We start from the raw sequence: 22,676 nt of genomic DNA, 5'->3' as shown, positions 1-22,676 counted from the left end.
GTTTGTTAATTCTAATATCTCTAATAGTCATGAGGTATTTCTCATGGCAGTTTGTTTTTCTTGTTTGGGTTTTAATGACATGTTCCTGTCCTTTGACATGCCTAGTAATTTTTAGTAAATGGACAATGTGAATTAAAAAAAGGTATAAAATCTCCAGAAAAAAAGCTGTTATGCTTTGCCGGAAAAAAAAAAAATGGCCCTTTTCTCTAATAGATTTGGAGAGGAGGGATCTGATAGTTGTAATTTAATTAGAAGATAAGAGCTAACACTAAACGTTGATAAGACTCCATTTACTTAAATTTCACCTTTGTCCTTCAGATGTATCTCTCCATGGCTTCCAATGGAGAACTTAGTCTATTCACCTGGGTCTCTCCAAAGCCTAGAGTCTCTTGTCTTCTCAACAGAAAACACTATGGGAATTTCTGTCATGCTTCTCAGAGGTTTATAGCTGAGTTTTGTTTATTTCTGTTTGTTTGACTATTCTCCCACTGACCTGAATCCAACAACTATCTCAAAGGGAAACTGACATTGTGTTTAAGGCCACTCAGATTTTTAGTAATTTCACCCTAGCCCTGCACAATTACCAAATGCTTTGCTGATCACTCTCTCCAGCATTAGAGTTCTGCCAGGGCTTACCCCATATCAACAGCTTCCTTCCGGCCCTCAGAATGGGCAAAGACCATGAGATTGTCATCTCATCTCTGGAGGTGCTACCCTCAGGTGTCCTGGCTGCCTCTGCTTCTCCCTGATGCTGGTCAGTGTATACACTGGAGTTTTATCTGGTCTTTCCTAATTGGTATTAGCAGGAGAATCAGTCAGCCACAAAATGCCCCATCCTACCTGGTGGTTCAATAGTGATGTGACTGTGGGGGAGGATTTGACATTTTTTACAAAAAGATGATTTCATTCCAAAGTCAGAGATGTTAGCAAATCCCCAGGGTCAGACCCTTGAGTGCCATGAAAATTGCTCTGAACACATTCACAGGATGCTGTAGCTCACTAGTCTTAGTGTGCAAGGTAAGAGCTTTAGATGGCAAATCCTCCTGCCAGTGGATATATGATACGTGCATAGAAACAACCTTGAGGTTATTCTAGTGCTGGACATTTCTATGGAGGAAAATCACCTCAAATTGCTTAATGTACACTTACAACAGCCCATGGTGGAATTTTAATGGTTTTAATATTTGATTGGATTATGATTTAGTAGAACTCTGATGTCTGACTATAGTTCACTCTCATGCATAGGGAATTTCAGGTCTGCACAGTCCATCATTCACAAATCAGACAAAACAATCTTAATCTCTGGTATAGTCTCCCTTTAAGAGTGTCAACAGGGTGACAGTGCCTTCTGAAATGCAACAGACCATCTTGAGAACCCTGTGCATTTCCACTCTTGATATCCTGAAGGAGATGGTAGCCACTTCACCTCTATCTGTCATTATCTCACTCATTCTAGGCCCCCAATATTTTGAAAAAAAGCACTTCTATGTGACTTGTCTTCTTTCCAGTCCATCTTTTTTGCCACTTCTCTCTTTCCCCAATGGATGCAATCCCTTTGCCCAACTCTTAAATTCTAAGAAAGACCCAAATCCCCTAAGAGAATAATTTGGAAATTTGACCCCAAAGGCATAAGTCTACAATTCCCTTCAAGGGGAGAGAGAGGTACATGCTTTGTTCATTCTTAAATAAATTTTGTCTCCATTCACTAATGAAAATTAGTTTGAGCAAGAGAAATCAATATGCTTGAAGCATAACACATAATGCCCTAGAAAATGAGGTTGAACTAGCTTCAGAGAATAAGAATTTTTTCCAGATTGTACCTGTACTGTCTCTGACACTAGAAAAGTAACTGGCTAACATGGATTTTGGCCATTAGAATGATGCGGTTCGGGTCAAGTCATATGTTTTCCACACCTCTGCTGGCAGAGGTAATTCACATCCTATTGAGCAAGCACTTGTAGGTATCACAGGTGAGGAAGGAACTACAGACAGTCAGCTTTGGTGGCAGGCATGCCTTCACATAAACTGTCACTTGACTTCCTGCTGTCCATGTGACTTTACATCAGCTATCTTCCTGGCATGTTGCTTCCTCACCCACTGTATGGAGATAGTATTCTCACACTCAAACTGGGGCATGCCAGGCACATAAAAAGTACCCCATAAATTGTAGCTATTCATAGTTTCCTTTACCTATTTATGTATAGTTCCTTATTTCACTTCCTTTCTGAGTTGAAATTTGTGCACTGTTCTTGTGCACTGTGTCAAATAATTAGAACAACTCCAAATACTTTTAAGGAGGGTCTCCAAACAGGACACATGAAATGTACCCATGTCCTCGTTGCCCTGGCATTCACCACACATGTATCTGGTGGGTAGTACTCTTACAGAATTATGAGAAAGAGGGTAACACTTGGTTGATTTTGCCTCTGTAGCCCAGGGCTGCTGCTTAACACAAGTTGAGAGAATGCTGTACATATTAGATCTCTGTTCTCCAGGGTGTACCAGCCCATGAATCAAAATGTGCACGCCTTCCCTGGGCTTCTGCAAGTGGCAGAGCTGGTTCCATTAGTCACCCTTATTACCTCTTGAAACACGGTTTAGCAGAGAAGAGAGAGACGAGTCAAAAAAATCTGGATTCAGTTCCCAAGGAAAATCCCAAAGCAGTGGTGAGATCCTGGGCTCACAATGATCTAAACCTCAGTTTCCATGTGTGCAAAGAAAAAATGACTAATATTGGTGGGCTGACATGAGGAGATTATAAGACATAATCAGGCATACAATGGAGCAGCCAACAATTGGAGAGTGATTGCTGAATGGCAGACACTACTCCATGTACTTGAGGTGAACTATTTAATTGTCATAGCCCTAAGAGGGAGGTATTTTCTTCTTCCTGCCATTTTATAGGCAAAAAGACAGGCAGAGAGAAGGGAAGTAACTTGCTGGAGGTAAATGGATGTGGTGAAGCTGAAACCCAACAACTTTTGACTCCAGAGCAGTGCTCTTGATTCCTAAGCTATGTGTGTTTATATAGAGAGGAGTGGCTCATAAACTTACACATACTAATATATACAGAAATAATTCCTACTTTCTGTGCCTCACGTGCAGAGATGCCAGTCTAAAACTTTTAGTCTGATGGCTATAAACTTCAAAGTGTCTGAAAATTTCAGTCCCCCTTGAGAGCTTGGATGCAAGAAAGAAAGGGGTTTTTTAAAAACCTACCTGGGAGCAATATCCAATGCATTCAGAAATGTCCCAACCGTATTGAAGCTTACTGTTGCAATAATCAGTATCAGGAAAATAATAGTGCTGATGAAGCTGGGACTTAAGTAAAGCAGGCACACACTGAAGAGGGCAGGAAGGAGAAGCCCTGGGGAAAGTTGCAGAAGACACAGTCAGGAGAATCCCCTGATAGGGTGAAGTGACTCCCCCACCCTGGGTTTAAAGTCCTGGCTGGTCCTTACCTAGAGAGGTGAAAAGTTTCCGAATGGTGAGTAGGCTGAGAATATTCCTGGACTGGAAGAAGTCTGACATCTGGCCTGCAAGGATTCCAAAGATCCAGGCAAACAAGTAGGGGAGGGCAGACAGCAACCCATTCTGGGAAGGAAGCGTCCGAGAGTGCGTATGATGGCAAAAATATCACTGATACACTGAGTAATTCCTGCATCAATATTCAGTTTTAAAGCCCACACTCACTTACAGGAATCTATCAAATTTCAACCCAAGAACTACACAGGAGCCATACCATCTGAGAGATAACAATGTTTTGAGGTCAGTTACAGTTGTCAAAATCTGTCTAATTTCTATTTAAAACTCCAGGGACCTGAGAGCAGTGGGCAGCAGGGAGGAAGAGGGCATTGGAAATAGAAAGTGCTGGCCCTGTAAACACAGAGGTGACAGTTTTAGCCATTGCAAAGTTACCTTGTGCTTACTTTGCACTGATCATCCTTACAACAAATCCATGGTTTTAGGTAAGAGAAATGTGAGTCAGAGAGAGCTCAAATGCTCAAACTGTTTCACTGGCCTTAGGCTGGGTGACTCTGTGCTCATTGCAGAGTGCCCCAAAGTGAAACCCCAGATTCATTTCAAAATGTTAACCCTTCACCACACAACAGAGAGGTCCATGGGTCAGTGCTTCTCTAAGCGGTACCTGTAAGAGGGTTGTGATATGAGATGCCAGTCCTTGGAGAAGTAGAACCAAATCAGGGCGTGGTTTGCTGAAGTAGGGAGGCTGTCAGGGTTTAGCCACAGGGGTTTCAGGGATAGAGCCCAGAACCAGCAGGGAACAGTGGTGTTGAGCCTTCAAGTACGCAAGTACAGTCAGAGATTGAATGGGAGTAATGATTGTGGGGTACAGGGTGGCGGGTGGTAGGCACGATGTCGATACCTGTGCCTTTCGTCCTGTGTTGTGCTGGCATCACAACTGGAAATGGTGAATCTCCAGGTAAAGACCATCTGCTACTAAACACTTCCACTGCATTTTCAGTACCAAAGAATAAGAAAGCAGCACAGATATGGGTCAAGGAAAAATAGAAGGTTTACTCACCTCTCTTACATCAACATGAAACATGGAGTTGATAAACATTGGGCTGTACAGACTCATGATGCTATTTGTCCAGAATGAAGCAATATTCCCAATGGAAATGGCCCAGAGTGGAAGAGACTTAAGCATAGCCTTGATGGGCAGAGGTTTTCTCTTGGAGCTGGACTGGAAAGGTACCCATGAAGAATTAGCATAAATGAACATTCACAACAAGCTTAGACAGAACCAGGGATAGCGTATGACACAGAGCATCTGGTTCTACCTGCTGTACAGTGGAGGAGGTGATGTACTCCTTCTCACTGATGCTGATGCAGGGGTGGTCCTTTGGGTCATCGTAAACCAGGATGAACCAGGGAAGACACAGGGCACAGCCAGAAGCACCTGTCAAAGTAGAAAAAGTAGACTTGGAATTGTTTCTCTCTTTGGTAGGACTCTTTCCTAAATGACAGTTTTCAGTTTATGAACCCTAGAGTTTTACCACTTTCTTTTTTGAGAATTTGCTGTAAAGTCTACTTTTAATAGGCTTCCCTGCATCCAGCACTGCCCTGCCTGCAGAAGGAACTTTAAGGAAATGGTGCTAAGCACTTCCCCTTGCCGTGCCTCTATTCACAACAGCCTCCTGCCCTCAACCCTCATCTCTACAGATTCCTACATCTGCCAGCACATCAAGCCCAGACCAGAGGCACAGCTGATCTCAGAGGGCTGAACAAGCAGCATCTCTGAGGGCTAGTCGCAGCCTTGTCCCTTAGATGCAGCCCAAGCTAGCACATTGTTGAGTCCTAGAAGAGTTGGCCAGTTTGCTTCTTGTTTCTGAACTTCCTGTACCAAATACCTGGCCTTAGGGAACCCTGGTTTAGGACAGGGAGTAGGTGGAGCTCACTGGTCAATCTTCCAGAAATGTTTTCATTCGTTTGAGAAGTATTGATTCAATACCGATTACATGCCATGCTCTATTCTAGGTGTTGGGACACTGCTGCCTGCCTTCAAGGAGTTTACATATTAGTGGAAAAGAAATGTGATCATTAAAAAAATAAGTGAATGCGAAGTGGATGTGTATTAAATGACTGGGGTCCCGTCTGCCATATAGGATATCCAGAGTTCAATACTCAGTGTGTCCTGGTTCAGACAAGCTGGCCCACGTGGTGAGCTGGCCCAAGGGGAGAGCTGGCCTATGCAGAATGCTGGCCACACTCAGTGCTGGCCGATGCAGAGAGCTGATGCAGCAAGAAGATACAACATAAAGGGACATAGAAAGGAGACAATAAAAGATGAGCAGACCAGGAAGGTGTCATGGTGCAAGACAATGAGCAGCTCTCTACATCTTTGGAAGTTCCCAAGATAGGTTCCCAAAGTTGTCTAATGTGAAGGCAAGCAGACACAGAAGAACATTCAGTGCATGGATGCAGACAGCAGATGAAAAGTGAGAGGAGCAGTAAGGAGGGGGGTAATAAATAAATACATTGTTTTTTTAAAAGTGAATGAAATGTATTAAATGTCAGAAAATGACAGAGAAAAGGAGAGAAGTTATAGGGGAAAGAGGGCACACCTCTGTGGGCTTCTGGGCCATAGGCCCTCCAAGCAGGGAGAAGAATAACTGCCAAGGCCTGAGCCAAGGGCCAGTGTGACAGGTGCAGGGTGGGAGCAGTTCAGGATAAGAGAGAATAGGGCCAGACTAGGGGGAAAGGCACAGCCTGTTGTCAGGTTTTAGGCTTTTACAACCCCATTTAGCAATGGTCAAAGGAAACATTGACAATATATGCTTTTCATCTCATGCTGTACCTCAGAGCCCAATCTCAAGGCATAATGTGAATGGAAAGACGTGGCAGTGGACTTGGCCCAGTGGTTAGGGCATCCATCTACCACATGGGAGGTCCGTGGTTTAAACCCCAGGCCTCCTTGATGCGTGTGGAGAGCCTGCCCAGGAATGGTGCTGCACACACGTAGAGCTGACACAAGATGACGCAACCAAAAGAAACACAGATTCCCGTGCCGCTGACAACAACAGAAGCGGACACAAAAACGCAGCAAATAGACACAGAGAACAGACAACTGGGGTAGGGTGGGGGGAAGGGGAGAGAAATAATAAATAAATAAATCTTTAAAAAAAAAAAGAAAGATGTGAGCACCAACTAGGGGCCTGTGCAATGTGAATGTCTCTAACCTTCAAAAAATCCATATGACATAATCAGCAGCTCATTGTCAAAGGGAGAGAACTGAGGCTCAGAAAGGCCAGGCTACTTGCCCAGGGACACAGGGTAAGTGACAACTGACCCTCAACACAGATGACATTGTCCAGCTAAGGAATAGAGCCCTGAAGGAGAAGGAGCCTGGGGCAAACTCTGAAGACAAGGGGTAGTGAGAAGTGGAAGAGGATAGGTCTGCAGGGGATGAGGCTGAAAAGGACAAACCCAGTGCTGGGAAGGCATAGGAAGGCAAGGAAAGTTCCTCACGATGCCTGCCTTATCATCAGAAGTTCACAAATGGTGATTTCTTTCTCTCCTTTCTTGTTGCAATTTAAGCTGGCATAAAGGGGGGAATGACATAGGCCATGGGCTGGGGCTGTTCATGTCTTTGTAGATAACCTGATCTATGTGAGAGCTGCAGCTCTGCCCTTGGTAACCAGTGCAACAACTCCACTCCTGGGAAAACGGTCAAGCAATGTAAACTCTATAAATTTTAAATATTCAGGAAGGATGCAAACCAAATCTGTTAAAAGGTTACATGGAATGTATGAAGTTCATGCTAAAAGCTTACCTAGGATGTGTGAAGTTCATTCTAAAAGCTTACCTAGGATGTATAAAGTTCATGCTAAAAGCTTACCTGGAATGTAGGGGATATGTGTTAATTCAAAGTTATTAAGCATTGAAACAAAGGACCATTTAAATTTTCCTCTGTATAAAAGGAGTTAGAATATTTTATTTGAGGCTCAGGTTTTGATCAGAAATTTCCCAAACCTGGTGGGTCATAAGTAAATTCTTTTCCTTCCCCAAATTATTACTGAGTCTGAGACTTCCCATATGCAAATAATTGAACCTCTCTTGACATCCACAATATTCTCAATGGGGTTCACGCACCTTAGCATCACTAACTTCATAGGACTATTTAACTTATGTTAGGTTTTTATTTTCCCTGCCTTAATTCTGAAAAATAACCAGGATTCTGTAGAAAGAGACTCACCAAAAATATAGAAGACCATTGGCCAGCCCAGGGACTGACAGATTAATCCAGTTACCAACAGGGCAATGAAGGGTCCCAGCACACACCCTAGTCAGAAGGCACAAAGAGGACCCCCAAATTAATGCACACATCTGCAGTTGGAGATACTATAGCCTCACATAGCAATGAACAACATCCTGCCAAATAAATGTGTGTAGAATAAAAATAAACAGGAGAGAATAAAATATTTGCTTTTCTCCCTTTCTTTTTCTCTGTTTCTGAGGATAAGGAAACTCCTGCTCCATCCTAGCCTTTTTCTTCATGTTTAAATCTAGGATTCTTGAATAGGTAATTTCCAAGACTTTTATCAGTTCCAAACATGTGTATCCTAAGGGTCTAAGGAAGAACATGACATCATGAAATGAAAGTGTGATTTCCTCATACAGGGCCCTAATCCCTTACCTGATAAACTTATACTGGTAAGTCGACCTCTTTCCAAGGGGGGGGCCCATCGGACCCATATTTCATGCTGACCTGTTGTTACTGTACTCTGAAATGAGAAGAATCAGGTCAGTTGATCCGTGGTACTTTCAGGAACATAACGTTGGTTCAATTTTTGTATGTCCTTGATACCTGGGCAATGCCCTGGAGGACTCGGCACAAGATAATTGTAGTTTTTCCAAGGTCAGCAGCCAGTGGGATGAACAGGCAGACCACAGAGCTGAGGAAAATTGCAGAACCAACCATTTTCTTTACAGAGCATATTCCAGAGAAGTATCCAATAGGAATAGGGACTAAGATCAAACCATAGAAGAAAGAACTGAGGATGATTCCCTGGATGTCAGGGCTCCAATCATACACAGGGTTCTGAAAGAAAAGAGGAGACTCATCTAAATTCTCTGGGCACTGGACCTTGTATTAAAATACATTCAGTGATGCTGGGACACTGCTCTTCTCTTCCATAGATAGAGAGCTCTCCTCTGTCCAATATTCTCTATCATGGGACATTCTTTCTTCCTTTATAGCACTCATTTTGTGTACACATTCACACTTTATCATTAGTATGCTTGACCATAATGTGAAGTTCTCACAGTCACGGACTCCTCCTGTACCCCCTTGTACATGTCACTGCACAGAGATTTAATCAATATTCATTGTGTGAATGTCGTTAAACTCTAGGTAATATCTCCTGTAGAGTACTTTGTAGTACTACACATCCTGCAACAGTTCATTCCTCTTTTCTCTACCTCCAGTTCCACCATTAATATAAGCTCATTCATGAAATGACATCTTCATACAGATATCCTGCTCCCAGGGACAAAATCTGCAACAGAAGAAAGATCAACCTTAAAGAGATGTACTCGGGCTGAGCTGTGGAAATAATGTGATGTGATAGTGAAAGGAAAGGCCATGTCTCTTCCTCTGCTCATCTCTGTTGTGACATGGTTTGTTGTCTTTCTCAGGATCCATCTGTTAATTCCTAGGTAGGGTCCCTTCAATCGTTTTGTCATGTCTTTAAGCTTATGAAAGATATTCTGAACATTGCACTTATCATTGGCACAATTGGGGTGAGGTCGCATGTGTATTTGGACTTGTTGCACAGATAGAAACCTTAATTACATTAGGTTAGGACAGGATTAAACTTCTTGTGAGGCACTAAGATTGTCAGTTCCATTCCCAAAGATTTCTCCACTGGTACAATAGGTGGGAGGGTCATTTTGAAAACTGAAGTGTTTTGCTGGATAGAGTGATCTTTTGGTGAAATGGGCTGGTTGTTATTTTGGTTTAGAACATGAAAGAAGGAAGGAAGTAGGAATTCATGGGTTTGTGCTTTAATCAGTAGTATCTTGCGCCCCCTATTCCTCTTTTTCTCTTCCCCTCCCTAAGTCCCTGCCACACTGTGTTTCTGGTCTGTGTGTAGAATCATCTCTCTCTGGTGGAAAAGAACTTCCTTTGAGAGATCTATCAGGGGTACCACTCCATAATGGATAATAACCAGAGAGGAGCATTTGAATGGTATTTAAGGGAAAGGGATGCTCCAGGTCTATTCCTTTAGACATGGTGGGTCTCCCCAGACAATGGTGCAGAATGCTGGCCATGTTTTATAAGTCACAGGAGGTGTGCCAGCGAAATCACACATCCACTTCAGGTGGGGTGCAGACATTTATTCGATTTTCCCTATTATGTGAAAGGTAACATCTTCGGGTGTATTTATTATTGCATGAATCCACCACTGTTGTTAGCAGAGTGAAGAACCAGAGCCCACAATATTTGGGTTAAAACGACAGAGCTCATCTGGAACTTCCCATGCCAGAAGGGTAGAACCTCTGCCGATATTTCACTTTTCAATGCCTTCACTTATTATCATTAAACAGAACATCCCATATAAAATTTCCCTACCTAAATCTAATGAATAAATACATACAACCTTGGATGAATCATATAAATATACTGAGGTATTAATAGACCATTTATGAGAGAGAGAAACTGAAATGGCCAATAAACCTAAGTGACAAATATAAACTTTGCAATCGCATTAAGAAAAAATCATGTCAATTTTAAAGTTTCAGTGGCATTCCCTTGATCTTCTTTCCTGTATGTAGTGTCCCATCCTCTGTTCTCTGTGGAGTCTGTTCATCTCCATTCTCCTCATTACTTGTTTTCATTTCTAAAAGGTTCCATCTCATTTTTTCATAATTATTCTCTGATTTCTCATGTCATTTTTGAAATCTTTCTCTGTCTGAGCACAGCCTCGTCTCCTCTGGCCATGTCTGCTTTGAGCTCCTGAGTGCACTATACCATAGTGTCCCTTCCCTAGCTGTACCTGCTTTACTAAATTTTAGGTTCCTTTGGTAATGTTAGGTTACAATTTAGGTCTGCTTTGCAGATACAATTTTCGGATGAGTTTTCATCATTAGACCAATTATGTCAATGTCTTCATTTTTTTAATCTAGTACCTTTCTATAGCAGGAAACTGATTTCCTTTTTGGTATTCATGTTTGAAGGACATGGATTTTCCTAGATTGTGGGAGAAGATCCCTTAGGGAGGTGAAGGTGCAAGAGAAATGTTCCAAGCTCCACAGCTCAGGAGCTCCTTCCACTTTGTTACAGTGAAGGATCTAAAGTGCTGCCCACTGAGTAGCCATTTCTCTAGAAAATGGAATTCTCAATGCTTCACCAAAGCCTTGGAATGTCATCAGTATTTAGAATTTTGACTCAATAAATATTTTCAACAAAGTAGGTTTCAACAGATTTTCAAGGTATAAGTTGACACAATGCACTGCATACTTAAACTTGGCATATTTAAAGTATACTACTTCATAAGATATATGTATACCTGTGAAGGCATCACTACAATCAGTGATTGACACATTTTTCACTTCCAAAAGTTTCCTCTTGCTCCTTTGGCCTCCCTTCTGCTTTCCGCATACCCTCCACTGACCTGTTAGTATAGGTTATTTTCATTTTCTAGAAGTTTTATATACATGTAATCATTCAGTGTTGGAGACTGAACAAAGGACAAGTTCAGTGCTTCAGCTACATTCCTTTGGTTGTGAACAAATTTCTTTGAAAATAGGGCCAAACATCCTACTTAGATGTGGCCAAAGTAAATTAGGGCAGGCCTTAATTCATGAGGCTGGAAACTTCCAAGCAAAGGAAATTGGGCACAGTGGTCAGTAGAAGCCAGAAGTCAGAAGAAGCAGAAGTCTGTCAGAGACAGCCACTAGAGGAGAAGAAGTCAGGAGAAAAGCAAGCCAGGGAAACCCGAGTGTTGTCACGAGTGACAGAATGCTACAGACTATGAGAAAGCATGGCCTGGTGAGAGCTTGCCTTTGAACCTCTAGCCTCCAAAACTGTGAGACCACGAATTCCTGTTATTTGACCCAATGTATTGTGAAGAATTTGTCATAGCAGGCCTGGCAAGCTAAGACATTCATAAGCAGTTTTTGCCAGCTTATTTCTCTCAGCATAATTACTTTGAGTTTCATCCGTGTGGTTCAGCATATCAGTAGATCAGTTGCTTTTTCTGGATGAGTAGGATTCCATTTTATGCCTGAACCATCGATTGCTTATTCATTCACCTGCTGATGGAGATTTTGATGGTTTCCAGGTCTGCAGTTATTACAAATAAGACTCCTATGGACATTTATGTACAAGTCTTTGTATGGATATTTTGCTTTCTGAAATGAAATCATTGGATAGGAGTAGACTATATTCTTGTGAATTGGGAAATTATTTTCAAAGGTGGTTGTAACATTTTACATTCTCACCAGCAGTATGGGAGGGTTCCAGTTCTTCCACTTTTTTGCCAACTCTGGGTCTTAATTAAGTATTTATAATTTTAGCCATTTAAATCAGTGTGTAGTAGTAATATATCTATATGGCTTTGCTTTGCTTGACCCTAGTGACGAATCACATTGAACATCTTTTCCTCTGCGTGTTTGCCATGTATAGTATCTTCTTCGGTGAAGCTTATGTTCAGATCTTTTGCCTGTTTTGTCATTGTGTTGGTTGTTTTTGTTTTATTAAATTTTGATAAAGGTCCTTCATCAGGTATACTTGGCAAACATTTTATCCCAATCTTTGTCTTGTCTTTTCACTCTCTTGGCAGTGTCCTTAGATTTTGTGGTCGTATGAGTTGACATTTTTCTGTGTTTCTCTTAATAGGTTTAAAAACCGCCCTGGCTCAGCTGGGCCACGCACTAACTAAAGTTACCTCTTCACAAGAGTAGTCTCCTATATGGGAGTTCCCTCTCACAGGAGTAGTCAAAGTCTAAGAACAATTTTTGGGGGTACATAGCTCCAATCCATCACACATGGTATATCTTTCTTCATCCCCATGCATTCCTCTTAATTTACATGCATCTTTATATTTGAGGGTTTCTCGTACACAGTGTCTTTTGAAGGTCTTGTTTTTTTTAATGCAATTTGGATATCTGTCTTTTAACAGCTGTGTTTATACACCTTCAAATAACCCTAGGCTACGTCTGCGTAGTTCAGTTATCTTAGAATCAAGTATTACCTTGTTTCTTTCCCATCTCTGTGACATTGCTGTGAATCATTTCACTTCACATTTGAAGTGATTATAGATAGAGCTGGATTAAAATCTGCCATCTTGGAAATGATTTGCTATTTGTGGCTTCTGTTCTTTGTTTCCTTTTTTAACCTTTTATTCCCTTCTCTGTTCGTTATTGAGCAAGCACTTTATTTCATTTAATTTTATCTCCTCTCGATGTATCATTTGTACTATTTAAACAGTAGTTTTAACAATTACATTTTAAAAATTTATTAACGAAATTGTGAGCTTATGGAGCACTCATACAAAACCTGCAGAATTCTCATACAACATCCCTTGCATAGTTGTAGGAAGTTTGTTACAATTTAGAAAAAGAATATCATCAAAATATGTATGTCCCAGGATGATGAAAGAGGTTGTTGATGTGGGGGGTAGAGGGACCTCTTTTATTTTTTGAATGTAGCAATTAAACAAAAGTAAAGAGAGAGAATGAGGAAAAAAAAAAGTAACAGCATGAACTAAATCGCTTTCTCTGCCTAGAGCAGGCAGTAAGTATACCTGGAAAGGTTTAATCTGTTATTTTCTCTCATTTCTATTCTATTCTCTCACTTCCTTAATAAACTACCGGCCTAACAACAACAAAAAAAGTACTACTGAAATACAGGTGTTTCTTATGCTAAATATATATATATATGTATATACATATATGTGTGTGTGTATATATATATGTAACTTCTAGTATGGTCTGTGGCTTGCACTAGGCATATTTTTCATAACCCCCTGCTACTAATACCATGTATTAATAATGTACATATGTTATAATTCATGAGAGAACGCTCTCACATTTGTACTGTTAAACCAGGCCACCATCCACCACATGGTTCACTGGGTTATAAATCCCATGCCTTCTACTGTCCTTCCAAAGTGTACATTCAGTGACTCTTACTTTCATCATGGATATTCGTAGTCATTGCCTCAATAAATTTTTGAACTGAGTGTTTTCCATAGTTAAAAGAAAAAAATTAATATCCTGCTATTATTGACCATTAGTGCTGATATAGTACCATTTTAACACTGAAGCATGAAAATTACATAACTATCAACTGTACTCAATAATTTATACTAATTGTATTTTCCCTTGCATCACCATATTCTTACAACTTTGTATTAGTATTGCACATTGTTTTAGCTTATAGAAGAACATTCTTGCATATGTACTATTAACCACAATTCTCATCTATCTCTGGGTTCTCTATGTTATTCAATCCCTAAATTATTCCTCTAGCTTTTTTTCAAATGAACTTTACGTCCTCAGTCATCCCCTTTCAGCCACAATTACCTTCATAAACCAGCTGTGTCATACTCACTATAATGTGTTACCATAAACTCTACTCATTACTGCACTTTTACAATCGAGATAATTAAAAATTCTACATTCCTTATACATCAGTACACCTTCTCAGCCCTCATCCTATCTCCTAGTAACCTATACTCTAGATTTTAACGTCGTGTGTTTATTCTTTGTATTTAGGTCATATTAGTGAGACCATATTTGGCATTTTGTGTCTGCTTCATTTCACTCAGCATAATGTCCTGAAGGTTTATCCATGCTGTCATATAAATCCCAATTTCACTATTCTTATAGCCCCAAAGCATTCCATTGTAAGTATAGACAACATTTTGTTTGTCCATTCATTGGTTGATGGACAGTTGGGTTGTTTCCATCTTATGGCAATTGTGAATAATGTCACTCTGAATATCGGTGTGCAAATGTCTGTTTGTTTCCCTGTTTTCAATTTTTCTGGATGTATTCCTAGTGGAGGGACTGTCACATCTTACAGCAGTTCCATATTTAGCTTCCTGAAGAATAGCAAAACTGTCTTGATCAGAAGTCCCACTATTCTACTTTCCCCAACAGCAGTGAAGACATGCTTCTATTTCTCCACATCCTCTCCAGCACATGCAGTTTTCTGTTTTTGTTTTTGAATGATGGCCATTCTATGAGATGTAAGATGATATGTTAGTCTTGTTTTGATTGGCATTTCCCTAATAGCTAGTGATACTGAATGCTTTTTCATGAGCTTTTGCTCCCTTTGTATTGACAGATCCTATCATAATTTTACATGTGACTTTTTGCCAGACCAGGGCTCTGTTTGCACATTGCCTGTACCATTTAACATTCTCACCAAGAAATGGACAAGGGTTCCAATTTCTCCATATCTTCATCAAAATGTTTTCCATTTTTCAAATAATAGCCATCCTATAGACATGCTATATCATTTTGGTTTTGATTTGAATTTCCCTTTTTCATAAAAATGATGTTGAGCATTTTCTCTCTTTCTCTCCCACCTCCTTTTTTCCTAAACAAATCAATCCCATTGATAAATATTAATAAAGCACAAACCCATCAAAGTGAACAGCAAATGTACTTGCTGTGATGACATATTTGTGTTTTCATCACTTCGATCATTCTTAGGCACTTTCATTATTCCAATAATATTAATAAACAAAAAACAAGCAAACAAAACTCATCTCCACTAAATTTCCCTGCTTCCCTTCCATGCAAAGCTTCTATTCTTTTACCTTCTCTCTAGTATATTTGTAGTTTAATTTTGTAAAAACAGTCTTATATATGCAATATCACCCAAATTCATGTTTTCCATGACATTTTACCATCTTTTGCCATCTCATGTTACAGTTTTTAGCTTTTCTTTTAGTAATACCCATAACCGTGGACTTTCTGTTTCAGACAGTGTCTTATCCATACAACCACACTGCTAGTTACAACACACTGCCATGCTTTAAATAATTCTGTTCATTTTTAAAGATTTCCAAGTATATTCATTAGCCAAAGGGGTGCTAAGGCAAAATCCCAGAAGCCTGTTGGCTTTTATATATGGTACTTATTCGGGATATATTATTCTTTCTCCTTCCCTGGCACTATTGTTGAAAACCACTCGGCTAGCAGTTTTAAGTGTTCAGTTCTAAATTCTCAATCCTATGCCATTGTTCTATATATCTATCCTTATGTTACTACCACATTATTCTGATGATATGGTTTTGTAGTATGCTTTAAAATTACTGAGATTTACTTACTTCTTATTTTTCGAGATTGTTTTGACTATTCAGGGCTCCTTGCAATTTCTTATGAATGAGGATCATCTTTTCCATTTTTACAAAACTGCTGCTAGAATTTTATTCAGATTGTATTAAATCTACAGACAGATTTGTGTAGTATTGACATCTTAATTATGTTGTCTTTCTTTTCAAATGGATATGTTTCTATTTCTTTAGGTCTTCTTTAATTTCTTTGAACAGTTTTGTAGTTGTAATTGTACAAGTCTTTGCCTCTGTGGTTAAATTTATACTTAAATAGTTTCTTCTCTGAGATGCTATTGTCAAGAGAATTGTTTTCTCAATTTCCACTGCAGATTGTACATTGTTGGTGTATAGAAACACAACTGAGTTTTGCATGTAAATCTTTTACCTTGCAACTTTGTTGAATTTGTTTATTTGCTTTAATAATATTCTTATGGATCTTTTAGGATTTTTAGTTTCCTAAAAAATTAAATGATCATGCATGAGAATGACACCAGTGAATAAAGATAGCATTCCTCCTGCCTTTCAAATTCAGATGCCTATTATTTCTTTATTTTGCCAATTTCTCTGGCTAGAACTTCTAGTCCAATGTTGAATGGCAGTGGTGCAACCAAGCACCCTCTACTTCTTCCTTACCTTACGGGAAAGTTTTCCATTTTTCAACATTGAATATAATTTCTTTTAAAAACTTATTTTACTGCTACTTCTTAATTCCTACATTTGTTCTAAGTGAATTTCAATAGATTGGGCTTTCTCCTCATTGTGGATTGTGTTTTTCCACATTACAGGCCTGAAAACATTGTAGATTCTAGACATTGTGAATTTTATCTTGATGGATGCTGAATATTTTGGATTATTCTGTATATTCTCATGATTTTTTTTCTGTGATTCAGTTAAGCTACTTTAAAACAGTTTGATTCTTTTGGGTCTTTATTAGATAGATCTGGTGGAGTCCTCAGTATAGAACTACTAATCTCCCACTAGTGAGTACATCCCTTCTAAGTATTATACACAGTGTCCTGTGAATCAGTAGCTTTGGCAAAGTGGCTGGGGGACTGGTACTCCTCCCAGCTCTGTGGGAGCACAGGTCACTCTCCATCTACTCATTGTGGTTCATTCTTTCCCCAGTCTCAGATATTCCTCATATGCATATGCAGATCGGTATTCTGTTGAACATTCTATGGCATGCTCTACGAATTTTCAGCATTTTCTCTCTGCAGAGCTATTTCCTCACCAGTGTACTCTGTCCTGCCAATATGCAGTGCCTTGGCCTCCCTGGACTCTCAGCTCCATCTCCTCAACACAGGGAAGCAGGTGGGTTCTGCCTGGGTCCCACCTCTTTGTGTTGTGACCTGGAAACTCTCTGAAGTCAGTAAGCTGGGGCCCTCCTAGAGCTGGCTCATGTGTTTCTGTTTTCTCAGAGATCACTACTTTTTGTACCCACATCCAGTGTCTTGAATATGAAACATACCAAAAATTTTACTTGTTTCTTAGATGTTGAGTGTGGGAAATAATCTAGTCCCGGTTGTTTCATTGGGTCCAGAAATGGAAATAAATAAAAGAAAGTTTAATCTATATTTGGAAGAGATAAACTCCTCTTTTATTTTCCATCTTCCTCCTTTTTGAAATCATATTTCTATAGCGATTGTCCTATGCTTGTCCTAACCTTCTGTGTTGGGAATGTTGTGGGCATAGAACTTGTCTTTTTAGCTTCATAGGCTCACATAGGAGAGGACTTTGTATGCCAGGTTGGATTATTCCCAGGTGCCTCAGAAGATTGACCTACACAATATAACTTAGTAAAATTGAAAAACCAAATCACGTTTGCAGGAAAAAAATCAGTTAATATGACAATTCTTAATGGCAAAATTCACTGTCAGAAAACACTAGAGCAACAAAAATAGCTGAGCACCAAGTTAATGTAACTCAGGGAAAGTGTTCAGAATCCTAAGATTATGTTTCCAGCCACATTGTCTTTTAAGTGTGAAGGCCTAATAAACATAGTTAATATTATACCTTCTAGTTTTTCCTGAGAAGTTTACAAAAAGGACAAGCTTTATTCAACAAGGCATGATTAGGACAACATCATCTAAAGGACTGAAGATGGGAAGAGAGGAATATATTTACCTATAGAACTAAGATTAAAATTGTGGTGGGATAAAGGCAATAGAACTTACTTAATTATTAATATCACATGATTTTACAATGTAGAAATAATACAGCTAACAAAAAGCTGAATAAAAAAGGAAGGGAAAGTATGATATAATATAACATCTTAGATGACTTCTTACATAATACCTGGGAATGAAAGTATAAAAGCATTTTTCTATAAAACAAAATCAAACAAAACATAGATGCAGCACATCACTTCTAGTATGATATTTTGAATGGAAACAGGTGAAAAATAAGATAAAATATTCATCTATGCCATTATATTCATAAAGGAATACAAGAAGTGTATAGACAAAAAAAAATTCCTTCTACTGATTTCCATTTTGTCCACCACCAATATTTTCTGACGAGTAATAACACATTACCTTCCAGAGAAGAAATTAATGGAACATGTAAATAAACTTGCATGTTGTAAAATTTAAATAAAAAGAGAATGTGTCTTTACCATTCACTTCTGGCTTAAAATAATTTCCATTTTTCCTCTTCCTTAAGCTTCTCGATTCTAAAGTAGCCCTAACTCTTGGAATTTATTGCTCTTGATAAAGAAGAAGTCATACAACAAAGTCTTTCATCAATATAGCTGCATATTTTAATCATGGTTCATGTTTATTTAGGCTCTTTTAAGCAAATCAAATCAAGATTTGAGATTATTTTTCTAATTGTAATTTTCTTATTCAAATATAACATTCAATTCATGCACAAATTAGCACAACAGGATTTTAAATTTGTGACTGCGGACAATATTTTTGAGATACCTTCATGTGCGCTGGAAGCTCGTTAGCAGAGAAGTTGGTCAAGCTTTGTGGCTCTGTGTGGTTCACCATCACCACCATCGTGAGGCTCAGAGACAGGTTCTGTGCGAAGACCACAACATTGCAGAAGTGCAGGAGGAAGGACAAACCATAACGGAAGGAGCAGAAACCGAGAACTGGACAAAACAATGAGAAACAGCGATAGTTATCCCAACCGAGGTCAAGTTTCACGTCAGCTTAAGAAGGGCCAGTCAAAATTTTCAGCAGGACGTAGGAATTCAAAACAGTATTTTATTCAATAGATTTTGAGATACTGTGCTACAAGAGGCACATGAGTGACTGATTTTACCTCCTAAAATGTAATCCCAACTCAAGTGCCCCAGAAAATTAAGCCTGTTCCCCACGTCTCTGTGTCCTGTCTATTTTAAAGGGACACTTTATAAATGCCCTGGATTACCGTTGAATGTATGTTCCCTTAGTGACAATAAAGACATTTACTCTCAAAACATTTCCATTCCACAAAATTATGGGAATGCTCTAGTTGAGAAATGCTTGTGTGTACATTAAATATAAAAACATTTGAAAAATTGTACCTACACGTGGATGTAGTATAAAGTTAGAGTAATCATTAGTATTGTCTTTGTGAAGTTCAGACAAATTCATCACTTGATGAAAGTAGAGTCCAGATGGAGATTCATATATATAGTCAAAAGCTTCTGAATAACAGCACTAATGCAATACAAAGGGGAAATAAAGTATTTTGAACAAATGTCATTTTCCCAAGAGAAATAAAATACACATCTACAAAAGACTTGTACAGAAATGTTTAGAGCAGTTTTATCCAAAAGAGAATGTTGCGAATGGATGACCATATTGTGATTTATTACTACAACGGGCATTAAAGGGGAATAAAAATACATCTTGATGAATCTGAATGAATGCCAAAAAAATATGCTCAGCTAAAGAAACTACACACCCAAGCGTATATGTTACATGAATCCATTCTTATGAAGTTCAAAACCTGTCAAAATGAATCTATGCTGCTTGGTAATAGAATAGCGCTTCCCTCTGGGAGAAGAGCAAAGACTGGGAAGGGGCAAGAAGGGACATTTTAAGTCTTTGGGTTTGGTTATTCACCCATGCATAAGCTTGTTGAAACACAACAAAATGTACACCCAAGATGTGTGCATATTTTTGTATGTAATTAAACCTGAAAAAATTAAAAATAGGTTGAGAAACTAGGAGCCCATATAGGATTGGCATAGATCCAAAAGTTGACAGCATATTTGTTGTCAACAAAACAACCAAGGGGTGGGGATTTGTATGCTACAACTGAATGAAGGGCAATTTGTGGCCTTTTTAATTACATTTTGAAATTTATTGGCTGGCATAGAGAAATGAAGTTGACTTTTGAATATAGATACCAAATGCAGTCAAGGCCAAACATACTAATACTCAGAACACGTCTGTTAATTTGGGAAGTTTCCTATGTAGTTAAGGTGAAAATAATGATGATTTCTATTTCTTATTTTCTTTTCCATATAGCTTGAATTTCATTTCATATTGGATCAGAACCACCAATGTCTTCCTGATTATATTGGGCATCCCTGGTTTTACACTATTGTTCCAGATTTTACTCCAACTGCTTCTAATGTTTTATATTTCAGATACTGTGTGTGCAGATTTTTTATGTCATGTGGTTCACAAAGTGTTATTAGTTTTCTATTGCTGTATAACAAATTACCACAAATGTAGCCAATTAAAACAGCGCCCATATACCGATTTATCATCTCACAGTTCTGTAGGTCAGAACTAGGCCTGGTGTGGCTGGGTCTGTGTTCAGTGCCTCATTGACAGGAATCAAGGAATGGTCCAGGGTGAATTTTCATCTGTATACTCTAGTGAAAATTCATTTCCAAGGTGATTCATATTATCTACAGAATTCATTTTCCTGTGGATTTAGAACTAGGGACCCTATTTCCCTGATGACTATCAGTCAAGAACTACCCTCAGTAACTAGAGCCTTTTGACATTGCTCATTGGGGGCCACCTCCATCTCCAAAGCTAACAACAGAGAACCTCCCTTGTGCTGAATCCCTCTCAAGCATCCAAACTGCTACTTTCTCTCTTTCGGACTTCTACATCCATATTAAATGATCCCATGTGATTAGAGCAGCCTTATGTGGATAATTTCCCTATTTTAAGGATTACTGGTTTTGAATTGTAATTACATCTACAAAATCCTTTCAAATAGCCACTAGATGAGTGTACGAATGAACAACTGGGAGGAGGTGTATGCCCAGGAGCTAGGCATTAAGGGGGCCTCAATCATAGAATTCTGCCTATAATATAGTCCTTTCTTTGGCCCAAAGATTTATGTGTGTCCTACATACAAAATACATTTACACCATCCCAAGATCTCAGGAGATCTCCTAGGGCATCTCTTAGAACTACCATGCTCTATTATTAAATTCAATGGAAAACTGCAACAACCCAATCCAGGCAGGAATATCAGTGGCCCAGAATCTTAAGGAAAGAAGCTCTGGGTCAGCCCACAAGGCAAAGATCCACAGCCAGCTGAGGTGCTTCCTGAGGGTAAAGGGCATATGGGCTGGGTAGGGGGAGAAAGTAGTGATGGATGGGGACCACATGGCCAGGGTATTAGTCTGCAAAAGGGGTGCCAATGCAAAGTAGCAGAATTCTGTTGGCTTTTATATAGCGTATTTATTTAGGATTAAAGCTTACAGTTACAGGGCTATAAAATATACAGCTCAAGGTTGCTTTCTCACAAAAGTTGGTCCCTATATGTTGACGTAACATGGTACCTATCTCTGGGTGGACTCTGTCTTCCCCTTTGATTTTCCTTTTCCTCTTGAGGCTTTGTGTTTAAGTGAAATCCTCTTCTGGCACAGAGCTTGTTTCTTTCCAAGCCTCCTATATCATTCTCAGCTGTCTTGCCATCTCAGCTGTTAGCCAACAGGCAAAATGGTTCACCTCTCCCTGGGGCTTTAGCTCTTGAGTCTTCTTTCTGCCACATGGCAGTATCAAAAATGAGAGACCTCTCTCTTCCACATGTCTTCTTGAATGAATGCCCAGTTATATGAGAAACAGCAAGGGGGCGGAGACTGAACCTGAATCATACCAACTGATGTAGTCAATGCAAAAACCCTAACTCTATCTTACCAGAAAATTTATTCAAAGAAGCATCAGCTGAACTTAATACAATCAAAGGGAATCTTACCCAGAGGCCTAGATCAGTTTGCAAACATAATCTCTCTCTTTTTGGGATTCATAAAACGTATACTGTCACAAGTATTTACAGAAATCAGGACTGTCATGGTCATGAATAGGTCTTCCTTGCTTTGTTTTGAGTATGTTTGTTTATATATATAAAACCAATATCTTTGTTTACGTCTCTATCTTTTCCCATTAACATATGACATAAATTTAACTGTGAATATTGCCCAAGGACTTGTACGCTATTTTCGGGTGATTTACTGCATTTCTGGTTGTATTCAGGTCAATTAAGTATAGTTAGTAAAAATAATATATGCCTGTTGTTGTTTTTTTTATTTAGAGATAAAGTATATTTAAAAGAGAAGTGTATGGTTGCCAAGCAGAAAAGAGGGGGACTATGATTGTTAGGCGGATGTGTCAACTCAACCAGGTAATGCTGCCCAGTTTTTTGGTCAAGAAAACATTGGTCCAGTTGTAATACAAGAGCATTTCATGGACTTTAATCATCAGTGAGTTGTTTGCATTTATGGCTCATTACATCTACCACCAACTCAGGAGATTTCCTTCAGCAGTGAGTGACGACTTATTCAATCAGATTAAGACCTTAAAAGAAGAAGTGGTTACAGCATTCAGAGAGAATCCCCCCCTCTACTTCAGACAGCCTGTTCTCCTGGGGAACTCACTGAGGAATCCCTGGCTTGCA

General features: G+C 39.3%; 1 protein-coding gene and 1 pseudogene across 1 annotated transcript in view; one reads left to right on the top strand and one right to left on the bottom strand.

Moving 5' to 3' along the window:
* LOC139437349 (sodium-dependent phosphate transport protein 1-like) overlaps positions 1–22,676 on the top strand; it is a 232,146-nt pseudogene that overhangs the window by 115,897 nt on the left and 93,573 nt on the right.
* Positions 1–22,676, bottom strand: part of LOC101447404 (sodium-dependent phosphate transport protein 1) — a 37,804-nt gene that overhangs the window by 11,050 nt on the left and 4,078 nt on the right. Inside the window, exons 3-10 of the mRNA XM_058285339.1 lie at positions 18,740–18,912; positions 8,330–8,563; positions 8,159–8,246; positions 7,718–7,804; positions 4,803–4,921; positions 4,544–4,705; positions 3,462–3,594; positions 3,220–3,367 (exon numbers count right to left, since the gene is read on the bottom strand). Coding sequence (XP_058141322.1) covers positions 3,220–3,367; positions 3,462–3,594; positions 4,544–4,705; positions 4,803–4,921; positions 7,718–7,804; positions 8,159–8,246; positions 8,330–8,563; positions 18,740–18,912 — 1,144 coding nt within the window. The remainder of the gene's footprint in view (positions 1–3,219; positions 3,368–3,461; positions 3,595–4,543; positions 4,706–4,802; positions 4,922–7,717; positions 7,805–8,158; positions 8,247–8,329; positions 8,564–18,739; positions 18,913–22,676) is intronic.

This window comes from Dasypus novemcinctus, chromosome 22 (assembly GCF_030445035.2).
Source record: "Dasypus novemcinctus isolate mDasNov1 chromosome 22, mDasNov1.1.hap2, whole genome shotgun sequence".
Taxonomy (NCBI): Eukaryota; Metazoa; Chordata; class Mammalia; order Cingulata; family Dasypodidae; genus Dasypus; species Dasypus novemcinctus.
This window is presented reverse-complemented; position numbering and strand designations above follow the sequence as displayed.